Source organism: Pangasianodon hypophthalmus, chromosome 10 (assembly GCF_027358585.1).
Source record: "Pangasianodon hypophthalmus isolate fPanHyp1 chromosome 10, fPanHyp1.pri, whole genome shotgun sequence".
NCBI lineage: Eukaryota > Metazoa > Chordata > Actinopteri > Siluriformes > Pangasiidae > Pangasianodon > Pangasianodon hypophthalmus.
Window position 1 is genome coordinate 4,224,890 of NC_069719.1, and position 22,815 is coordinate 4,247,704.

Sequence of the window (22,815 nt, forward strand, 5' to 3'; positions counted from 1 at the left end):
CATTTACAATTTATTTTGATTTAATTTAATTTGAATGTATTTATTTCTGTAAAGCTGCTTTGCGACAATGTCCATTGTTAAAAGTGCTATACAAATTAAAAAAAATTGAAATGAAATACTGTAAATAATAGACAGATATTTAATAATATAAATAATACACTATAAAGAAAATATGTTTTTTTTGTTTGTTTGTTTGTTTGTTTTTTTACTGATGTATTGCAGATGTAAATAAACTCTGGCAACCTACAGGGGAAAGTATAACATGCTATTCAGCTCTAACCCGGAAGTTGCCCTCTAAAAGAATTTGAGTCGTTGTTTGTTTGTTTGTTTGTTTCATAATCTAACATAATCATGAGCTTTAAAACACATCCGTTAGAACAAAAACACTGTGATGTGCAGGAAGAGGACATCAGAAAACAAGGCGTCACCTAGAAACAATTCGATCTATCCAATCAGCGTTTTCAAGAGGCGGGGATTAGACCAAATCCTAGGTTATGATTGGACAACACATCTATCAGCTAGTCCTAACGTTTTTTTTTTTCTTTTGGACAAAATGGACAAAGAATGCTTTAGGAATTGTGATGGAGGGAAATAAAAAATGGAATGGCAGTGTTTAATTAAATAAATGTTGTCACGTTGCTCTGACGATATGATCAACAATCGTTTAATTCGGTTTTTGCTAGCCGGATAAGCAGCAAACGAAAGTTTGGGGCGAATTCCAAACGGCTCGAATTTTAAACAATATCCACTAAGTAGGGAGCAGAATCTGATGTTTCCTCACTAGATATAGGGCACCTACGTAGGGAGTGTGATCTGATTGGGAACATAGACAGAGTTAAACTTCCCTTATCCCACCTTAAACGTTTCTCGCTTTGGGAAAGAGGGGCTGCTGTTAAACTGGCAGGCGACAGAAGGAGAAAATGGTTTCGTGGATTATATCCAGAGTTGTTGTGTGAGTAAAAAAACTGCCCTGTTATCCTATTTTCACATATTTATGAAATGTATGGAAGTATTTTTTTTCTTTTTTGTGACTTAGCAGCTGGCTAACTAGTAGTTATAACAGTGAGCTCGTGCGACCATCTAATAACAAACAAACATAAACATGCTGTTGTTATTACAGAAAAAAATGTATTCATATCATTAAACCCACTACAATTGATACAGTTGCATATTTATTTTAGAGATGCATATTTTTGCTAAAAAAAGAAGAAGAAGTTGAAAAATACCATAATTTAGTTTTCCAACTAACATAAAATAACTTAAATAAGTAACCTTGTCATTGCTTTTATTTTTCTAAAGCATTATATATATAATGCATATTTAATACAGATGTTATAAGGTTGTAATAAACTGTTTATGTCTTTGAACAAAAGCACTGAGAGTTTTGCTAAAGGCTTTCTCTTCTGGCCCTGTGTAATGTTATACCCCACCACTTTTTTTTTTTTTCCTTCCCAGTGTTTTCCTTCTCCAACATCTTAATAACAAGCCTGTCAGGTTTCAAATTAGTGTTAGTGAGAAGAAAGAGGAAACTTTGTGTACTTTAGGGTTTAGGCAGACACCAGGACTGGAAAAATCCTCTAATATTATTAATCCTGCTAGAGGAATAAGGTGACACTCGTCTACCTGCATCAGCGTGTTGTCTTTGTAAACACAGAGGTCTAAAAATGCCTCAGAGATCGAGGACACAAGGTCATGATGTGCGTCTGTAACAGCGCAGTGAGCATGTTAGTGATATGAACACCAATACGATACAATATCTAGGAGAAAAAACACAAAAAAATAAGTTTAGTTTCTTGTTTTAATTTTATAGTTCACCACTTCCAGGATGATTCTGGTGATTTTGATGATTCATCCTGTACTAGTCTTGTGATCGTCCAATTAAATGCTCTCAAGAACAAACATGTCCCGCCCCCGGGGTGTGTCTTGTTCTACAGTTAGCAGCAAACATGGTTCATCTGTGTGTTTTTGGCTGCGCGTCTATCCGCACTTTTCCAACCATGGCTTGGTTGAGGAAAAAAAAATAGCTGAAGTTTATTCATTTGGAAGACGGAGGAGTTTGTGTGAGTTAGTGGTTATGTGACAGGAACTCTTCAGAGGAGTGTTTTACCACTTTGGGGCTGTTCAGTGTAGGAACGTCACTACGTCACTGCTCGAGAACTCGGTTTTGTTTTTATACTCTACCACGGCTTCTCCATCAGTAAGAGCAAGTCACAGGAATTAGAAATGTTACAGGGAACGAAGCACAACCCGAAAACGAACCAAATTTTTCATTGGACATCATCAGAAATGCAAACACAATCACTCTAAATTGTTCCAGAGTGAAAATATTATTTTAAAAAGTGCTTAACTGGATGATAATAATGTTATTTTTCTACTCCGGTGTGATTTACAGAAAGTATAGCCTAAAAACCTAAACATTTTCCGAATAGGCCTAAATCCGTGTCCACTTCCTGTACGCTTAGCTACAGAAAAATATAACATTAGATTGCTGCTATAGCTGGGATTTCGAGGGAGGAACAGCAGGAAAATCCATGTTGAAGTATTTTTCCAACAATCGAGAGTAAGCTATCACTGTAAAGAACATCATTAACTGTTCTTTTATTTCTTTTATATTCGGTTTCCAACTAAAAGGGGGACGTGGAACACTGGAGCAGAAACGTAAAAATAATAATAATAATAACTGTTTCTGCTCAGAATGAAGCAAAATGTTTCTAATCCCTGGTAAGTAATATCATTTCATCAAGTAGTGTAATATCTAAAATTGATTATAAGCCTCCTGGTGACGACTCTACGGCTCTTCGTCACCAATAGCACCACTGACGCTCGACCTCAGCTCAAACACGTACGCCATTCATCTAAAAACACACGCCATCTCACACTGTACTTCAGCACTGCAGTAAAGATCCAGAAAACTTACAGCACGTTAATCCAAATTAGCCTAACTCATTAATATCATTAAAACCATTCCTGGAACTAAAAGCATGTTCGTATGTGAACATGCATACAAGAATTCCCTGCGCAATCAGACAAACGCAAGTTGTACAGAAGGTGAAAATTAATAGCAGAACAAATAATGATAAAGATTGTTATTATTCCTAGAATTTAAAGTAGTAGTAATGAACATTTGGTTAATTATTAATTAAAAACGATAATTCCAGGGTTGAGAGAGTGACATTTGAATCCATATTGACTTTGTCTCAATGTGTGCACAGGCTTAGCTTCAGCGAGACAGTTTGCATATCAGGTCATGTGACTTTTCAGCGAGAACACAGACCAGTATGCAAAGCTAAGATACCCCATGGGCATATTATAGATATACCACAATTTATCAGTGACATCACAGTGTTAAAGTCAACGGCACGCACTGTGTCCTGTACATTTTAAAGACCTTACTAAAGGACGAGATCTTACTTGTTGATGGAGGTGACATTTCTGCCTCAGAGTGACGTTTCTAAAACAGCATTAGATTACTAATAAACTAGAAATTAGACTTTTCTACTGAAGACTTTTGCTTGTGCACTCACTGTGGTCGACATTTTTCATCTTTAACTTGTATAGTAGAGATAGTGGTAATTAATAACAGAGTCAGTTCTGCTCGTTATGGTTTTGTCACCATAAAACATTGTGATACAAATTACAGTCTTGATAGAAATGCATCAAATACTATATATATATATATATATATATATATATATATATATATATATATATATATATATATATTTTTTTAAGCCCTATTCGGATTGGATTAGTTTATCAAGGGGAGGTCTGTAATGAATTTTTTTTACACGACTCCTCAGTAATAAAACTCTCGCATCTGGATAGCAATGAAATGACCACAGGAGGAATGAGTTTCTAGCAGGTCGTATTTTCGGAGAACCCGGATGTTTGGGTCACGCAGTCATGTGATCACGCTCTGTTCACAACACGGCATCCAAGCGGTCGAATCAAAAAAAGAACAATTTGAAAATGCAATAAAACAATAATCAGAAAGTATATGGGAAGCATGCATTTTTCTTTTCGTGACTCGGGAAGTGTTTAATATCTAGGGAGGGTCACAGATTCATGAGCTATGAGACTAAATACGGCAAGTACCAGCAGTCAAACATCTTTTTTTTTTTTTCCAAAATGAGGCGACATCTGCATGGAAAATCACAGACGTGCATCCAGGACTAAAATTATCAGACATGTGCTGAGTTTGGTGAAAACCAGTAGGTAGTTCAGCCTGTACTTTTCTCAGAGGAGGACGAGTATGCCGATGGCTGATCCGGACGGAAATAAAACCACACAGGAGCACCTGTAAAATAGGAAATTACTCCAGGACCCCATGTAAATTTAATCCTGTCCAAACAGGGCTGAAGTACAACTTATGCGACAGCAGGCTGCTGCAAGAAGTGACATGATTATGTAAAACTATTTTTAAACACAAAACAAATGAAAACGAGCTGCTGAAAACAACACATTTTGATTTTATCACTGGAAACTTTGCTTGTGAGGATGTGAGTATCGAATCAGTATCAGTTACTGGTCAAGACTCGGGTCGTTTGTATGGTATTCGATATTGATCCAGAGAATATTATAAAATTGGTCAAGAACATTGTGTGTGTGTGTGTGTGTGTGTGTGTGTGTGTGTGTGTGTGTGTGTGTGTGTGTGTGTGCGCATGCTGCAGCCCAGGAACCTCTTAAAGTTTTGCATTCAGGGACCCATTTCAACTCCATGGACTCCCCCAGTACAGATTTATTTAACATAATCCATCTGTTCAAATATTAAGCTCATTATTTAAATGTATACAATATTTCGGATATTTATCGGAACCAGAGAGCTTTCTTTTCCTGAACATTTCTGTTCACTGACACTGCAGATTTATTAATTGCTGTTAGAAGTTGACGTTATTCATAGGCCTACTTTTTTAGAGTTTGAGATTATTACACCCAGTCAATTCACATGATCAGCCAAACAGGCTAATAAGAGCTTTAAGAATATCATTTATGTCATAAAGATAACAGCTTTGATAATGACAGGTTGTGATTTACACACTGTAACAAAATCACAGAGCCCTCGGAGCCCTCTGGACCTCACTTTGTGAAGCACTGCTCAAAATTAAACTGCATTTCTTGACTGATCCATGTTAGTGGGTGTAGGTTGCGTGGTGTAATCAAGTTTAGTGTTTACTTTGCCTAGTTAATCATATGCACACAAGCAATATCTTTTATCTGAGGGAATCTAAGATACCATGGCCACGTCACACGTTACAGGGTCATGTCTGCCTGGTACAGACAAGATATATAAACCTTAATGGTAAAGTTCACGGGTTAAAGATCTGGCTGCGTTATTCAAAAACCAAAATAACTTGGATGTGTTGGACAGCATGAATGCTGGGATTCATCCAAACACATGAAAGTCCATCTGGAGTGCCTGAGATGGTCACGATGTTCAGAGCACACAGCAACACGTTTAGCGATTAGTTAGAGGCAGTCATGTTTCTGTGATACTTGCTGTAATAATACTTGTTTATCTGGGATATTCTGCCATTGCAGTTTATTCAACGTAGGTTTAATTTAAAATAAAAACAAGAAAAATAAATAATATTAATGCGCAGTTATGAAAAAAGCAGAATTGTGAGTTGTTATTCATTTTCAGTTCAATTAAGTTCAGTTTTATTTGTATAGTGCTTTTAACAATGGACATTGTCACAAAGCAGCTTTACAGAAATAAATGGATTCACAAAAATATATTGTAAATATTTGAATTTATCACTGTGAATTTATCCCTAATGAGCAAGCCAGTGGCGACAGTGGCAAGGAAAAACTCCCTGAGATGATAAGAGGAAGAAATCTTGAAACCTATTCATTTTGTGGCCTAGTGAGTCCTGAAGTTTACTTGGGAATATTCAGAACATAGGATATAATCGTCATCGGACAAACAACAGGCAGTCGAAAGAGGAATAGCTAAGAGAGTCAGTCTGTAAATTATCAGAAACCAGAAAAACCCAAACACGAGATATAAAGGCTTAGATTGGCAAGTGAAGAGTAGGCAAGACTTCGCAGCAAGCTAATGAAAAACGGCAGTGTATAAACAATGAGTAAAGACGGAAGTGATGAGGATCAGGCAGCAGGAGTACAGATGATCCAGAAGTGGTCTAGTATTCTGGTGATGTGAAGTGAACGCTTATCAGAACGTTAGCGATTTTACCAAACGCATGAAATGTTTTAATGAGGAAATTATGTGTAGCATCGTCATGTAGTTAGCTGAGAATGTTACTTTATGTAGAGAACAATCACATACAAACTGCTGATTTGCTGTTTCGCTAGCAAGCTATTAGCTATCTACTGAACATGCCTTAATAGCAGTTATGACTTGATAGAATCAGTTCTGTTAAGAATGATCCTTTTAAACACTAACATTAGTAATACATTCGTAGATGTATTTCATATCGTCTTCAACATAACATCTGGAATACACATCTCAGGGGTGGACAGATCGTTAGCTAGCACACAGGGAGAGTTAAACCAACAATGTGATGCTCAGTCCTATGTTTTGATTGTCCAGAAACCCAACTGATGAGACTAAAAAGTGGTGCTACTGTAATATAATAACATATGGCAAGCTAGTTAGCAGGTTAATATTAATGGACTAAGGGAAATGACTGATTATTATCTTTTTTTAAGCTGTTTTATGCAGCATATCGTGTTTGTGTCCTCGATAAAAAGTCGGCAAGTGGGTGGTGAATGTTACATCTGTGAGCTTGCGCTGTTCTCTCCTGTCTTTATTTTCTCTCGACATCAGTGCTTTTAAAAACCTGCGTGTTCCTGATTCTGAAAAGGTCATTGCATGTTAATTATCCGGCTAAAAAAAAGAAAAGGTTTCACTGACAGCCAGATCACCTTAGCGATACTCAGTAGATAGTAGCTTTTTGTTCTTCTCCTGGTTGTTGAATGTTCTAGTACGTCAGGAAAGTATGACTTAAAAAATAAATAAATAAATCAAATCTGCTTAAGTACCCAAGTGATGATTTATCAAAAGAATGCACTGAAAAAAATGCAGAGTGCAAACCCAGAAGTATGAATATTCTCTACGTTAATTAGTATCACAGTTGTTTTTATTTATTCCAAGCCACCCAGCATCTAGTTTCTAGTTTCTTGAAGCCAGTTATTTTAGCATGTGATGTTCAGACACGTATTAGCATGTGATGTTAGCGTGGCTCATCTTACACAGGAACAGTGTGTGTTTGTTGTTTAGTACATGTAGCAGAGATAGCTAAGGGTGGAGAGACGGTTAGGCAATAGGGGGAATTGTTCCAGCAGCTCCGCTCTACGCTCGCGTGCGCGCACGCACACACACACACACACACACACACACACACACACACACACACACACACACACACACACAGTATCAGGCAGTGCTGTCGTTCCCATAGTTACATGAAAATATACTGGCATGGATGCAGTCTCTCTAAAGGCTGCACTTTTCCCACAAACACACAGACAGCGATCATAGTGCGTTCCACTTGGCTCAGTTTCACAAAATAAAATAAAAATGTTTAAAATGACTAGTGTTTATAAATCTGAAACAGAAAGACACACACACACACCAGGAGGAGGATGCTCGAGTATATTAAACGCTTTTGCTAATAATTACAATGTCAGGGATTTTATTATAAATTTTACAAATGTTTTGCTATAAAATCATCCACTGCTGAACAGAAAATACAAAAATCCTGTTTTGTCTCTGTATATCACATTACTTAAGTAAGAAATAAAACATTTTGGCTTGCACATGCTGTTATAGGAAAATAATCAACCATGGGGTGGTGTGTATTTTCAGCACATTCTGCAGTGTGTTATTCCTCTTCTAGCACAGAGATATGCCAATAATTCCTTTTTTTAATTAAATATCAACACATCACACATTTTTTATCCATTTATAGTTACATTTAACATTGTGGAACATCCGCAAAACAAGTTGGTTCTCTAGCTGCCATAAACAGATGCTTTTTTCCCTTTAAATAGTTAATTTAAAAAAATATATAGTCTGTCATGTTACCAAGAAACAACAGTGTCATCTGTTATAAAAAAGTGCTGACACTGGAGACTTCTTCCATAAATGTTGAGTAAATGCATACAGAAAACTTCACCATATCAACACTTACGTTTTTCTTCTAAATAATAACACATTTTTTAATCTGGTTTTAATTAGGATCGTCCACCACAAAAGTCCCTGTGATTTGTTGTGCTTTGACAAAAATTCTGGTCAAATCACAGCCATGCTGATATTCAGGATTCGCTCTGCCCCGTGCTCACTCTGTGAACGATTTCACTGGAGGAGGAGCAGCAGACAGGGCAGTTAATGACCGGGTTGCCAGGTTGGGCTTGTTTAAAAACACCACACGGATGCCAAGATCTTCTTTTAAAGAAAAGTACAGTGTGTCTACAGTGTGTCTATGATGTACTACACAGAACCGTTTCTACTATAAGATAAATTGCAAATATTGAGAAATTATATCAGATTATGGAGTGGATAAAGTCTGTACATCAGAAATACAGAACGTGTGAACTACTTGTTTGCCACTCAAAGGCTGAGGGGGAAAAAAAAGAAAAGAAAAATGTCTCCCTTTTCCAATTTGTAATTTTTTTGGCCTCATTCCAGGCATTTTGTGTGGTTTCTGATATTGTATTCAGGCTGGAAATTCTGCTGAAAAACATGACTGTATGTCGTCGAGTTTCAGCTGCCTAGTACAGGGTTAATCTAAAAAATTCACTAGATAGCAGCCTGTAGCATAAGTCAAGTGTGATAGGCTCTCAACTATTTTTGTTTTAGGTTATGTCGTTATTAATATCAGCCTGCCAAACCAAAATCTATGGTCATGAGCTGCTGCTGCTCTCTCTCTCTCTCTCTCTCTCTCTCTCTCTCTCTCTCTCTCACCCAAGGGCAGGAATATAATACCTAACACATGGCTGTTGCATTGTGAATAATAGTATGTAATAATCTTTTGTTGTTGTTGCTTTTAACTGAAATACCTTCCAACTCCTACATAATTTGCCTTTTGGTGACGTGAACCTCCGTTTTTTTTCAGTATTTCAGAAGAGAAACACACTACTTTTTTCCCCTGAACACAGAGAAATCTGTTCTCTCTGAGTGTTAATATTTGTTCAGAACAAAAAATCAGATTTCCAGTGAACACAAAAACACCTACACATGGACAATTCAAGCATTATGGAAGTCTCATTACTTGCACAAGCTTCGAAGAGAAAGTTTGCATGTCGGGTCACGTGACCTTTTCAGAAAAGACACAGAACTATATTTACAGTAGATTTAAAACACTGTGCTTTCTCCAATAAGTTTGGTCAGAAGGCGTTGATTCAATTTATAGAACTGAAGCTCTGAGAGTTTTTCCAGCTGTAAGACAAATCACAGGTTTATATTAATGCACTCGGTCTAATACGTTATCATTTCTATAGTGACGGCAAATTAGCAAATTTTAAATGCATGTAATCAGTGCACATAATGGTGATTCTCCAGCATTTTTGGAAGGAGTCTCCAGTGTCAGTCAGAGGCACAACTGTAACTGTTTTAAGCTGTAAGTTTTCTGACTTGAGAGAGGATTTCATCAGGACAGAGGAGTTTGTTCTTCAGTTTCTCAGTATCATTGCAAGCTGATTTTTGTTATTAGCAATTTTAAGAAAGAGAAAAAAGAAAGGCTGGTGAGAGAACATCTGTTTATAGCTGCTCTAACATAAGTGATAGTACAAACTAACTTGTTTTTTTTGTGGATGTTCCACAACATTAAATGTAACTGTTGAAAAAAAATGTAATTGTTGGCAAATTAGTGCGGAGTAAGAGGAATAAAACATTTTGGGGCGTGCTGTTACGGGAGAATGATCAATTTTAGAGTGATTACTGCCTACATAGCAGTTTATCATTGTGATGGATGCGACATCACAATAATTAAGTGAGACTTTTTTTTTTTTTGCAGAAAACATATCAAAGAGAATTTGATTGAAAATAAAATAGACAATTCGTACATATACGTTACTAGAGAAAATGTAGCATTTTGTCTTTAATGTGTTGGAAAATGTCCGTTACAAAATATCATGTTGTCATTAAAACTGAAATAGGAATTAAAAGTAAATAGAAATGAACTTAAAATCTCGTCTAGCTGATCTATATCAATAATACTAGGAAAGAAAAAAGAGTCTCAAACTCTTACACTGATTAAAAAAAAAGAAGCACATGAGAACACTTCATAACTTGAGGTAGTATTAAAGCTGTTTTTTATTATTTTTTGTTTTGTAATTTTTGTAAGTAAAAAAAAAACTTCATGACAATTAACTGGCTCCTTTTCTACAAAACATTGGAAAACTCACTTGTACTTGTAGCCAATAATTTTTTTTTTTTTTTAAATAATAAAAATAATCTACTGATTTATGTCTGAATGTTTGTGTTCATGTTCCAGGCTTCTCTTTGGCACACTTTATCCAGCATATTACTCCTACAAAGCAGTCAGGACCAAAAGTGTAAAAGAATACGTAAGCCTGATTTTCTTCTTTTCTCATAAAATATTAGGATGTTTACGAAATAAATAGGTGAAATTGAAAGAGGTGAAGTCTGGCTGCGGGGATGAGGGAGGTATGATTTGATTTAATGATAAATCAAATTTAGAACTAGAACTTTTGCACCTAGAAATAATATTTAAGATTTGTTCATACACTTAATTATTTCTCATGTACTGTATTTCACTTACTTTACTTTAATCACACTGGTACTGCTGCTATTAATGTACACTCAGTATAACTTTAAAATGGTTGTGTAATTTGTGTATTTTATGTTATATGTGCTGAATCAGCATCTGTGCATCCTGTACAGAGGAAAAGCAGTACAGCAGCTCTATCTGATCCCCGTCAGGGCCTTCTCTCATTTCCCCTTCCTCAGTGTGTGTGTGTGTGTGTGTGTGTGTGTGTGTGTGTGTGTGTGTTTCCACAGGTGCGGTGGATGATGTATTGGATTGTGTTTGCTCTTTATACTGTAGCAGAGACTATCGCAGACCTCTCCATAGCATGGTGTGACATCACACTCTCTCCTTCCCTCATACTTTTCTAAAAAATATTTTAATTGTTTGTTATGATTTCATATTTAAAATAAGCTACTTCGTGCCATGTGTTCAGCATTACGTTTGTACCTCATGACACCAGTCACATCTTCTCCAATGTTGTCAGTAAAGGCCTTTTTTTCGAACCTGCAGGTTTCCGTTGTACTACGAGTTAAAAATGTGTGTGGTGATCTGGTTGGTGTCGCCGTACACCAGAGGAGCCGGTCTGATCTTCAGGAAGTTCCTTCACCCGCTGCTGGCTTCAAGAGAGAGGGTACAATCATTAATCAACACCCAGGCTGCTTTAAAGGAAAAATGTCCTTCAAAATGCCAAGGACACTAATAATGATTGGAAACTTGGCATGTTGTTAGCATGTTGTCCGCTACCTACTGGACATTTACTTTAACTTCTTTACTTCTGACACCAGAAAAGCTGGAAAATAAACAAGCTTAGGTCATGGCTTTAGAAACAGACAAAAGAAAACTAGTGGAGTGTGTGAATTTTGATGCTAATGGTTTTCGTGGTCTGTGTGTTTCAGGAGATAGATGATTACATCGTTCAGGCCAAAGAGAAGAGTTATGAGACCATGGTGAACTTCGGAAGGCAAAGCCTCAGCGTCGCTGCTTCAGTCGCCGTCACTGCTGCTGTCAAGGTAGCGCGCACACACGCACGCATACACACACACACACACACACACATGCATACAAACACACACACACAGAGAGAGAGAGAACTAAAACGTGAATAAACACAGATTTTTTTTTTTTTTTTGCTGTCATGGTAACAGATACACAACACTCAGGCATTCATCTTGGTCTCACAAAGGAGTCTTTCACAGTTTCTCAGTTTACTGATCCACTCGAGCCAAACATTAAAACAGTCAGTACTAATGTCCTTAACTCCTGCTTGTGCCAGTGTTAACGCTTCACTCCTAAGCAGTCCTGTCCTACTGAGCCAGACCTATAGAGCTGTAAGCCTGCATCTTTTAGAGCTGTACCCGCATCATTTCTACTGAATAATAAATAGCTTAAAGGCACAGTACATCTACCACACAAGCAATATTAAGAAATCCAGATCCTATGAATATGCAAATTAGAATGGCATGTGTTAATAACACTTACACCACAGCGTGGATGATGCTCTGATCTGATTGTTCAGAAGATGTGCCTAATTTCTGTATAACAGCAGAGCTCAGAAAGTAGTTCTGGCTGTAAGATGAACGATATTTATATTAATGCACTCAGTCTAGCGCATTATTGTTTCTGCAGTAACAGCTCATTCACAGGGACGTGTACAGCGGAAGCTCCACATAACCTAAAACTAATAATAAATGGATTTAAAAACCGTGTTGTTTAACACAGTAATAAAATATAATCATTGATGTGGTGACGTTTTTTTGTTAGGAGATATTTATTTATGATTTATGAAAGGAATCTCAGTTGTAAGCGTTAAAGTTAAGTGTCCCAGCTTAGGAAGGAGAGACCAGTTTACACTTTGTAAATTTACAGGTTGCGTTTGTTTTTTTTTTGTTTGTTTGTTTGGTTTTTTTGGTTTTTTTTGAGAGAGAGAGAGAGAGAGAAAATGACTGTATCACGGCTGTAAAGTAAGTGAGAACCGGCGCTAACTTGTCTCTCGGACATTCCCCAATATTACATCTAACTATAAACTATTAAAATACACGACGTGCTGTTCATTAATAAATTAATTGGCAAATCACTGTGGAATAACACACTCCAGACCATGCTGTTAAATGAAAATAATACACTTTGGGAGGGGTTTGTAGCAGCACTCCGCTGCGTCTCCTGCCACATCACACCCCACAGCGTGCATTATTTTTACATTACAGCACGGTCTGTCGTGCGTTATTCCTTACTCGACTGCTTTAAGCTTTAGTGCTTTCACACGTGCCATTTTTCTCGTTGCCAGCACATGATTTACATGTAAGTTAAAAACAGAGCTTCTATCAAGCACTTTTGTACCTTCTGATCAAGTTGGGATGCAAGCGAGCAAAACAAACATGGAGGACAGAGTGCTGGTGAAAAATGAGTCTTGTTAGTTAGAGAAGATTTATGAAGAGTTGAATCAGAAATAGTTTATTACCGTTATCCCAATATTGCAGTGTAACTGAAAATAACAACGTGAAAACAACTTTTTGGGACGTCCAACTTTAACTGTGGCTACATACAGTCAAGTCAATCAAACAGCTCGAATTTGATTCTCTTGATTTTCTGCCTCCAAAGCTACAGCGAAGGCAAACCTCGTCATCACCCAAGTTACACTAAGCTATATTTCATCTGCATTACTAATTATAATACATCTAATCTAGAGAGCAAGTTAGGCTAGCATGTTAAAAGCTTTTATTTTTCATACTGGCATAAAAAAACAGCAAGTGAAAAAGTTCCCAAATGGCTTTCAGTGTAGATTTATTGTTACAAATGATCTGTAATATAAATATAATTTTCATAAATATAATTTTCTTATAAACTTCATGTTCTAAATAATGTAACTCTTGACCAAATCAGAAGGCTTATCACAGAAACATTGTTAATCTGGGAAGCTATTTATTTATTTATTTATTTATTTATTTATTAAAAGAAATAGGGCATAACAACATCTTTTTATTTTACCTTTATTTCTTAGGCTTTGCTGCTAAAAATAATGTCTTGCTTCTGCATGCAGTGGAATCTTATTCCTGAAGATAGTGGGCATATCTGCTGTGCTTTGCTTCTGGATATTTCACTCTCATTCCCTCTCTCTCCGTTTCTCTCCCTTCTTCCTCTCTCTGTACACTAGACTAACCTCTTTGTACCTGGCTAAAGGTGGTGGAGCTGCAGGTAATACTGTAATTTGTTTATGTTCTGCTCACTTGCTGCTACTTGAACACAAACACACAAACCCTGCTCAATAATTATTGGCACCATGGTCTATTTAAAATAAAAAGAAATTGTGAAAATTGACTTTGTGGTTAGTTGGCGTAATGTCACCCGGAAAATCTGAGAGAAATCTAACCTTTAACTGATGTTAAATTATTCCAAGATGGTTTTTTTTCCCACAGTTGCATGCTGTGGCCATTAATAATTAAGGATGAAGATAGTTAACAAATTATATGTATACATATTTTACCAAGAGAAAGTGTGGAAAGAGGAATTAGTTCTCAGTTTACCATAAGAAACGTGACAAGGTGTCCTGAAATGATTTATTGTTATTTTTTTTAGATTTGCTGCGATTCTTTCCAGGGTGACATGATCTACCTATAAAAGTGTTTAAAATGTTGTTTAACAGTTTGTTAAAAGCTAATTATTAAAAAGCCCATACCTTTTTTAAACAAAAATATATGTCACAATTATTGGCACACCTAGAAATTCTTATGAACAAGAATTTGATGAAAAAGAAAGAATTGAGTAAGGAAATTTTTTCTTTACTTTTTGATCTGCTGCTCGTGCTGTGGCACAGAGCAGCTGAACACTCGGAGAAAGCGCTATCTACCCTCTTCTGAATACATCAGCTCACATACGCCTATGATGCCATCTTTTGGACTCCTGTCCACGGATAGCTGTGATATCGTCAAGATTTGACTTGCAATCTCCCGATGATGATGGGCTGAATTTTTTAAAATGTGCTTAGGAATTCTTATTTGGCTGGATATGAGGTGACACAGATGCCATAATTTCCTTAGTAATTGATCAGTTGAATTGAGAATAAAGTGTGTTGACCATCAAGGGTGCCAATAATTCTGGAGCTGACCATATACATTATATTCTAATGAAACTAACTGATGAGGGCTGAATTCTCCAAAAGCATTGTAGAGTGAGCATCACATTAAAAACTCTACCAACAAAACTGAACTTTACAACACTTTTTGGAAACTGTGCCAAAAGTTTGCATTTTATAACAGAGCAGTGCTGTTAGCCTCACTTTGTATTTCACGTGTTTATAATTTTTATAACTGAAGTTACATTTTGGCTGTTATTTGTTAGATGAAGACATTTTATACATAGCTTTGAAATGAAGGTCAGATCGACACGTGGATGGGTTCTGTAGGGTGCTGTAATGTAATTTTAAAGTCATTTCATGGGTTGAAACGTGTTAGTTCACTAAATTACAACAGATAACCCCAGTGGAAATCCAGGGCGGACAAATCAGACAAAGCAGATTGTGTGTCTGGGCTGTTAGTTTAAAATTCACAGTTGCCCAGCTGAGAAGTAGGCTCAAGAACCAGAAAAAAATAAATATATAAAAATGTATTGACTTTCACAAAATAAAATAAGGACATAACATCATAGCTTATAGTTGAAACGTTCACTAATGACTTGCTGACGTTTTGTTGATGTTCCAAACACAACGTAATACGTTAAACTTTATGTTAGTTGTTAGAATCTGATAAAAATCACATACATGCTTGCTTCCCTTAGCCTGGATTAACACACTTAACTAGCCAAAAATAGTTGTTGTATTACTTTAGCTATCACATTTTAGACACGTCAATTAGGTTTCCAGTCAACCACAACAGGGGACCGGGCAGTATACTGCAGATTTTACTTACCCTTTGCGCACTCGTACTTCTTCTTTCTGTTCATAGTTGAATAACTGGTACTCTTCACAAAGAGTTAGGAAGTTACTGTTTTACTTCCTGAAAACAAATTTAAACACGAAATAACTAGAACGAGATACAGTTCAGTCTAATGGCGGTTATTAGTAGATATAAGAGTGTCTCTGTTGACACTGCAGATTTGCACTACATAAATGGCATTACACATGCCATCGGGAATCGGTTAAATTGTAGCATGTATCTAATTAAAACTAATCCATCTTGGGCTAAGAGACAAATGTAGGAATCAAGACATCTGTTGTAAACATACACACCTGCTCCTTAAAGCAGTGTCACAGTCTGTAGAAAGAGATATCCTTCATTAGCTACAGCAGAAGGTAGACTTTACAGTGACTGTTCAGTGACAGGAAATTGAAGGACATAATCATGAATTCTGCCAAAACACTAAGACTGGGAGATGCAATCCTCTGCTACAGAACTCAAACAAACAAAAAAAATTCTTTGTGAGTACTTGGACATGAGCATGGTGATTGATTTGGCAACATGATTTGGTTTTTACAGGGACAGGGTGCCATCAGTGAGCGTCTAAGGAGTTTTAGTATTCCTGACCTCACCCAGGTTCCTTCCAGCCAATCAGCATTCGCGAAACCTGCGCACCTGGCCATTCAGAGTGCAGATCCCAGCACCCAGGGCTCTGGTAGGCAACTGACAGACAAACCTTCATTTCTCTTTTGTCAGAAGCGCTGATTACCTAAGAATAAGATATTTAAAACCATACATTTATGTCCATGTATAAGAATTCAGAAGGTAGTAAAAACATGTTTCCAGATAACACAGGGTTGTTGCTTTGGGTCAAGACTTTTCTGGGGAAAAAAAAAAAAGCACCTTGCACAACTTTTTGATACCCACTTTTATAGGAAGCGTGATGACACCATCAGTCCCAGGTTACAGTTTTTCATGTAGTCAACATTTAAGCAGTATGTATCCTGGGATCCATTATGGAATCTAACCGTAGATAATCTTGCTTAGCCATTTTTATATTTTCTCTAAAGGATTCCCTTGGACATCCTATCGTATCTGATTCGTTGTCTCTCAGAAGTAATTTCACAGTTTCTCCCTTGTGTTGATATTTTCTACACATCCCTGAATGTGTCACGGAGCAATAGCAACATCAAGAGTTTTTTTTTTTTTTTTACACAGACATACCTAGTGAAGTATGTATTGAATAATATGTATTCAATGCATAACCACAAAAGAACCTACTCACTGATGTTTTCGGAAGATTATGCAAGTCTGTGAAAATTTAACCAAACCAAACTGCTACACTTTTGATTATTACACTTAAATGACAAGTGTCAGGATGGGTACTACAACAGGACTCTTGCATATGATCCTATTTGTCGGATCTATTAAGAAGGTTCTTGAACAATTTAGCGGAAATGTATACACACTCTCAGTGTGTTTCTCAGATACAAACTTTATGAGAGTGTGCTAACAGTATAGTTCTTCCTTCTCCAACTTCCACTGAGCCCTGGAATATAAATAGAGCATCACATACCCTGGCACTGGCATTGCCTTTTTCAGTAAAGTCAGAATATTCTATGAATACAACCATCCACTATAAACCTACAGACTGTCATTCCTGTTTACTCTGCACATCCTGCAAAAATTTCTATTCCTTACTCACAGCCTTTTTTATAGATCTTTCCCCAGAGAAATAAGGATCTGGTGTGAATATTTTTATTACTGGATTTCCTAAGAAGGTCATAGATGATGCTGTGGCCATGTTGCGGGATAAGGGAAGACGCACTTTGATAAAAGTTGATTAAACTGCCTGAAATGGTATTTAAAAGCTTCAAGGACACAATATTCCCTCAAATAATAACTGTGGTGCTGCTGCATGCAGCCATCTCCAGCTCTTTAAATGTCATGCTTTAGACAGCTACTAATTTTAATAGCAACCGGTTTTACCTCCTACACTTTGAGAAGCTCGTTTACACTGCTGATTGCTTCAGACATTTCCTGTGTACCTCTAAGTATCAGGACACAACATTCCAGAAATATTCCTCGCCCACCATAGATTAGTCACACACTCAAAGATTGGTCATAAGGATAAACTTCGACTTGAACTTTCTCATTAAGGGAACATGCTTAAGAGGAGAACCTGACTCCCTGCAGTGATTTAGATAAATCTAGCTTGTGATCAGACTGCCAAAAAGCCAGCTTCACACTGTACGTTTATTTTCTGTGTCATACAAAAATTTCACATCGTAAAAGATCTCACATCTTTGTTTGTCACCAACAGCCCATTTGATACAGACGATGATAAGTTTCTGGCTTTGTCAGAAAGTTCTGATGTGAATCTCAGCATTTTTAGTGCTGCTACAATGCTCATCTAGAATATACTGCATTTATAGAGCTACAATGTCTAATTAGAGTGATTTTTTTTTTTTTTTGATTAGATTAGATCTAGACTGTTCCAATAATTATAGTCATCTGGGTAGTAAATCTGTCAAATTAGTGTTTATGTGTGCAGTGACATTATTTCATCTCTCTAGTACTATTAAATTTGTTCTATAAATAAATTTAATTGTTGCGGTCCAGCTTAAATCCTACTCTTCTGTTAATGCTTGTTTAGAGTACAAACAGGCAGGACATGGGGAGGAAGTAGATGGAACACTTTCAGAGGACGAGTCATCGTTGCCAAAAGGTCTGCGCAGAACTCAGAGTGTGAAGATGAGTCGTGCCAAAGTTGTACGCAAAGAGGTGTGTGTGCACAGGAAACAACTTGTTAGTATTGCAACACCCGTTTGTAACTTTGAAAAAATGAGCTATATAATCCTTATGTGTGTGTGTGTGTGTGTGTGTGTGTGTGTGTACAGTCTCGTTACGGCTCCCTGAAAATTAAAACCAGAAGGAGGCCAGTGATTGCTGCCAACACGTTTGAACAGCCATGATCAACAGGAAACACACCAGAAACCTGCTTGGATCATCCACTTTGGCAAACCACAAAACCTTTGCATGAACAGGCCTAGTCCTTTTTAAAACACACTCCTGAGGATCCTCTTTATGAACAGGCCAGGTCATTATGTGTCACCCAACAAACCTTCCATGAAAAGACCTCATCGTCCTGTAAAGTATGAATACTTAGTCATTCCGTAACACTCACTAAACAACCACTAAACCGCCTAGGTATAAACAAGCCGAGTCATCCCACAGTAAACGCCTGATGAGCTGTGGTATGAACAGACCTGATCATCCTGCAACACACACCATAAAAACCTCTGTATGAAGAGGTCAGTCAATCCATAATATATGGAAGGAGCCTCAATACAAATAGGACAGATTATACAATAACACACCACAAAAGCATCTGTATCAACAGGCCTGGCCCTTCTAACACACCACTGAGGACTGTGCTATCGATGATTTAACAGATATGGTCAATCCAAAAGACACCTAAAGAACCTCTATGAACAGTCCTGATCATTCCACAATACACTAATGGGAAGCATCTATATGCTCATGATGTAACACACTTCCGAGGAGCCCCTGTATGAGCAAGTCTGTAATACCTTACAGGGAGCGTCTGTATGAACATACCTGATCATCCCTCAACACACACCACAGAAACCTCTATATTAACAAGTCCAGTTGCTCTGTAATACACAGAAGAAGCTTCAACATATGAACAGGACAGATCGTGCAGTAAAACACATCACAAAAACGTCTGTGTCAACAGGCCTGGCCATTCTTTAACACATGTCCGACAAACCTAAGGGTCAGAACTGTGATGCCTAGAGATGGTCATTTCAAAAGACCCCTCAAGAGGCTCTATGAACAGCCCTGATCATTACAAAACACAGTAATGGAAAGCATCTATAAGGACAAACCCTGTCATCACGTAATACATATCCGTAGAGCCATTGTATGAACAAAGTTTGTCATTCCCTAACACATACCCGAGGATCCTCTATGATGAACGGAGTTCATCATTCTGTAACACACATCCAGTGAGCTTATATATGAATGGGCCTTGTCATTCCGTAACAAATTGGAGGACCTTTTATATGAATGGGCTTCATCAATCTTTAACACACACCCAAAGATCCCCTATATGAATGGGCTTCGTCATTCCATATCACACCTGAGGATCCTCTATATTAAAGGGCTTTGTCATTCCATAAACACACCTGAGGATGATCATATATATGAACGGTCTTCATCATTCTGTAACCCACATCTGAGGAGCTTATATATGAATGGGCTTCATCATTCTGTAACCTACCCGAGGAGCCTCTATATGAATGGGCCTCATCATTCCTTAACACACAACAGAGGATCCTCTGTATGAATGGGCTTGGTCATTATGTAAAAAACACACCTGAGGAGTCTTGAGAAACACTTGGTTGTCCCTTAATATACTCTAAAAATTAGAAATTAAACATCAGCACAACGTTTTAGCCTGGGAAACCTATCGCAAGTGTTTATCATTATATCTCTTAGTTGTTTTGCCTTTTTTCCCCCCTCCTTTATAAAAAAAAATATAAGGCTGCTATACAAGACTGGGTGATTCAGTGCTAAGTAAGGAAATCAGATAAATACTGGCCTAATACTAAAATGCTGGACTGGTATTAGATGACATTTCACATAAACACGCCATGAACGTGTGTGACGTTGACTGATAATTTTCTTAATTTATGCAGTTATGTCTCTTAGGATCATTGTTTCCCATCTTAAGCACTTTCTTACCTCTAAGAATAAAATGGGAAATGTGGCATCGTCATAGCAACAGCTTTTAAACAGCTTTTACATTGATTAAAGTGTGTATCAGATCAGCATCAGACACTGGCAGATACGGATATTATTTATTTACTATATTTAGACTAAGAACTTAAATATAAATACTTAAAATAGCATACTTGTGTCTTACATTCATTTCCACTATGCACTGAGATGGTAGGCAAAATGACAAACATCTATAAGTTCATCATCTTCATTTAAGTTTCATAAATACTGGTCTTTATTTTATTTCAACAGTTAGCTAGTGTCTAGCAGGGAGAACAGTAATCATAGTGTTTAGACAGTTTTGTTGCAATACCAAAAAGTGGCCTTTAATTCCTTAGTGGGGATTTTAAGGAGTTTCAGGTCTACTGCTTTAACATTCCTTATGCAGCGTGAGCTAATATTCAGCACTTCTCCAACACTGACCTACCTATTTCTCTCAAACGTGTGTGAGTGGAAGTCGTAATGCTCTGCAGCTTGTTTACAGTTTATTCTTTGTGCATTTTTTTTTGTCTTGTGACAGTGCTTTGTTTAAGGAATGTGCAGATAATTTAATTATCAACACAACATTCTTTTGTTTTTATTCAAAAGTCATGTATTCCTGTTTGATTCAAAAGGAGTCTACTTTCGAAGGCACCATTTTGGGGAGCGCTTGTGCTCCAAACCTGAAGGCTGTATCCCATAATTCTGTTCACGGGATGAGCATTTCCTACAAACGTTTGGAAACTATGGCAGAACCAACCATTTTACAACATTGTGATAAATTTAATGTTCCTAGTGATCCTCAAGCACGCTGATATAAACTGAATGTACAGACTAAATTCCAGCACATTAGTGCTTGTGCTCTCTGGCCTTGTTTAGAATTTAACTGAATTGTGTTGCATTTATGTATCAAGAAGTGATGTTCCCTTTAAATGTAACTTTGTGGACTCAGATTCAGTCTAGTCCTGGATTTCACTGCACATTGAAATCCCGTTTAAAATCTGGATTAGACTTTGTGTCCTGAAAAAAAGATGACCTAATTATTTAATTTTAAATTCACTGACAGATTCAAAACTATACTCTCAAATTCTTTTTTTTTTCCAGATGAAATGTGTGTTTTATTTGTGGAGAAGACCAAAAAAACTGTATGTTAATGTGTTTTATATTGTGTTTACCACTACAGTATTGAACTGTTTTGTTTTCTCGCTTAATGTGTGTGTAAATATGTAAGCGAAAATTTCAGTCTCATGTTCGTCTATTTAGCATCCATTCTGTAAATGTTAGAAAGTCAAACATTCAAATTTGGCCTAGATCCATATATCTGTAATGTTAGACTGAGATGCTTTGTCATAAGTAAGTCATGCCTTATTGATTGCTTTTGTTGTGCGAGTTAAAGCAGAGTGGTTAATGAGAGAAAACACTAACACGATATGTACTCTCTGATGAGAGAAAGTTCAGCAGCTGGTTTGAAGGCCGTGATTAATCCTGGATCTACACTGGCACATCCAGTCTGAGCGAGCCTGAATGTCTCTGCACAGTTTGTTAAATAAAGTTTATAATATTAGAAAGTAAAGTTTCAATGCTTTGATTTTATAACTGTCTTGTTTTTGTGTCAACATTAAAATGAGATTAATCATACAAGATCTGCAATTCCATATATGGTGTATAAAATTTTACTAATTACCTCAAATCAGCCAGGGAATTGAAGGAACAATGTGATTGGAGTACAAAATCTTTTTTTCTTTAGTTTTGCACTGAAGTCCGCCCAAAATCTTCATGCATGTGTTAGGGTCTGTGAAAATCCACTGGATTCTGAAAGACAAAGATTTATGAAAAATCCCATTTTTACCAAATGTTCTTCTGCCTATAATACATTCTGATACTTCAACTTCAAGTGAAATATATTTCACTAAAACAATGTGGAAATGTTATTCTTTACTTTCTAATCTCGTCCTGGATTTCTTCCTGCAAAGATCACGCAAGGCCACTTAAACAAACGCAGCAGCAAAAAGCAGTCAGTTTGCCTAAAGTTGTCTAAATCCTTGCTAGCACAGTGTGATTTTCTCACGATTATTTGATCAGGCTTTTCGATAGTCACGTGCCATAACAAAATGAAAGCAATCCTAATCCAGTTTTTAATCAGATGGCAGCTGTCAAAATGTCTGCAATACTCCTGCAACATCACAGCATCATCAAAACAAAGAAGATCACTTACACACTCTGTACAGACGACAACGGACAAAGTTTTTAAATGTTTAAGCCACGTAATGAAAATATAGTAAATGTAGCAAACACAGCACTGAATTAGTCAGTGATTATTCCTGTAGAAGATCGGACAGAGATCGGGACTTGAGTAATGACTTGCTGATGCGGTTTAGGACACAGCCTCTTATAAGCCTAAGATAAAA

The 22,815-nt window shown here is 37.0% G+C and overlaps 1 protein-coding gene across 1 annotated transcript; it reads left to right on the top strand.

The window, feature by feature from the left end:
• Positions 1 to 801: 801 nt before the first annotated feature.
• reep3a (receptor accessory protein 3a) lies at positions 802 to 21,968 on the top strand. Its single transcript, XM_026944232.3, has 8 exons — positions 802 to 952; positions 10,458 to 10,530; positions 10,985 to 11,061; positions 11,244 to 11,364; positions 11,630 to 11,743; positions 16,202 to 16,337; positions 18,279 to 18,406; positions 18,523 to 21,968. Exons 1-8 carry the CDS (start codon positions 921 to 923, stop codon positions 18,595 to 18,597), a joined length of 756 nt encoding a protein of 251 aa, XP_026800033.1. The 5' UTR covers positions 802 to 920; the 3' UTR covers positions 18,598 to 21,968.
• Positions 21,969 to 22,815: the final 847 nt, after the last annotated feature.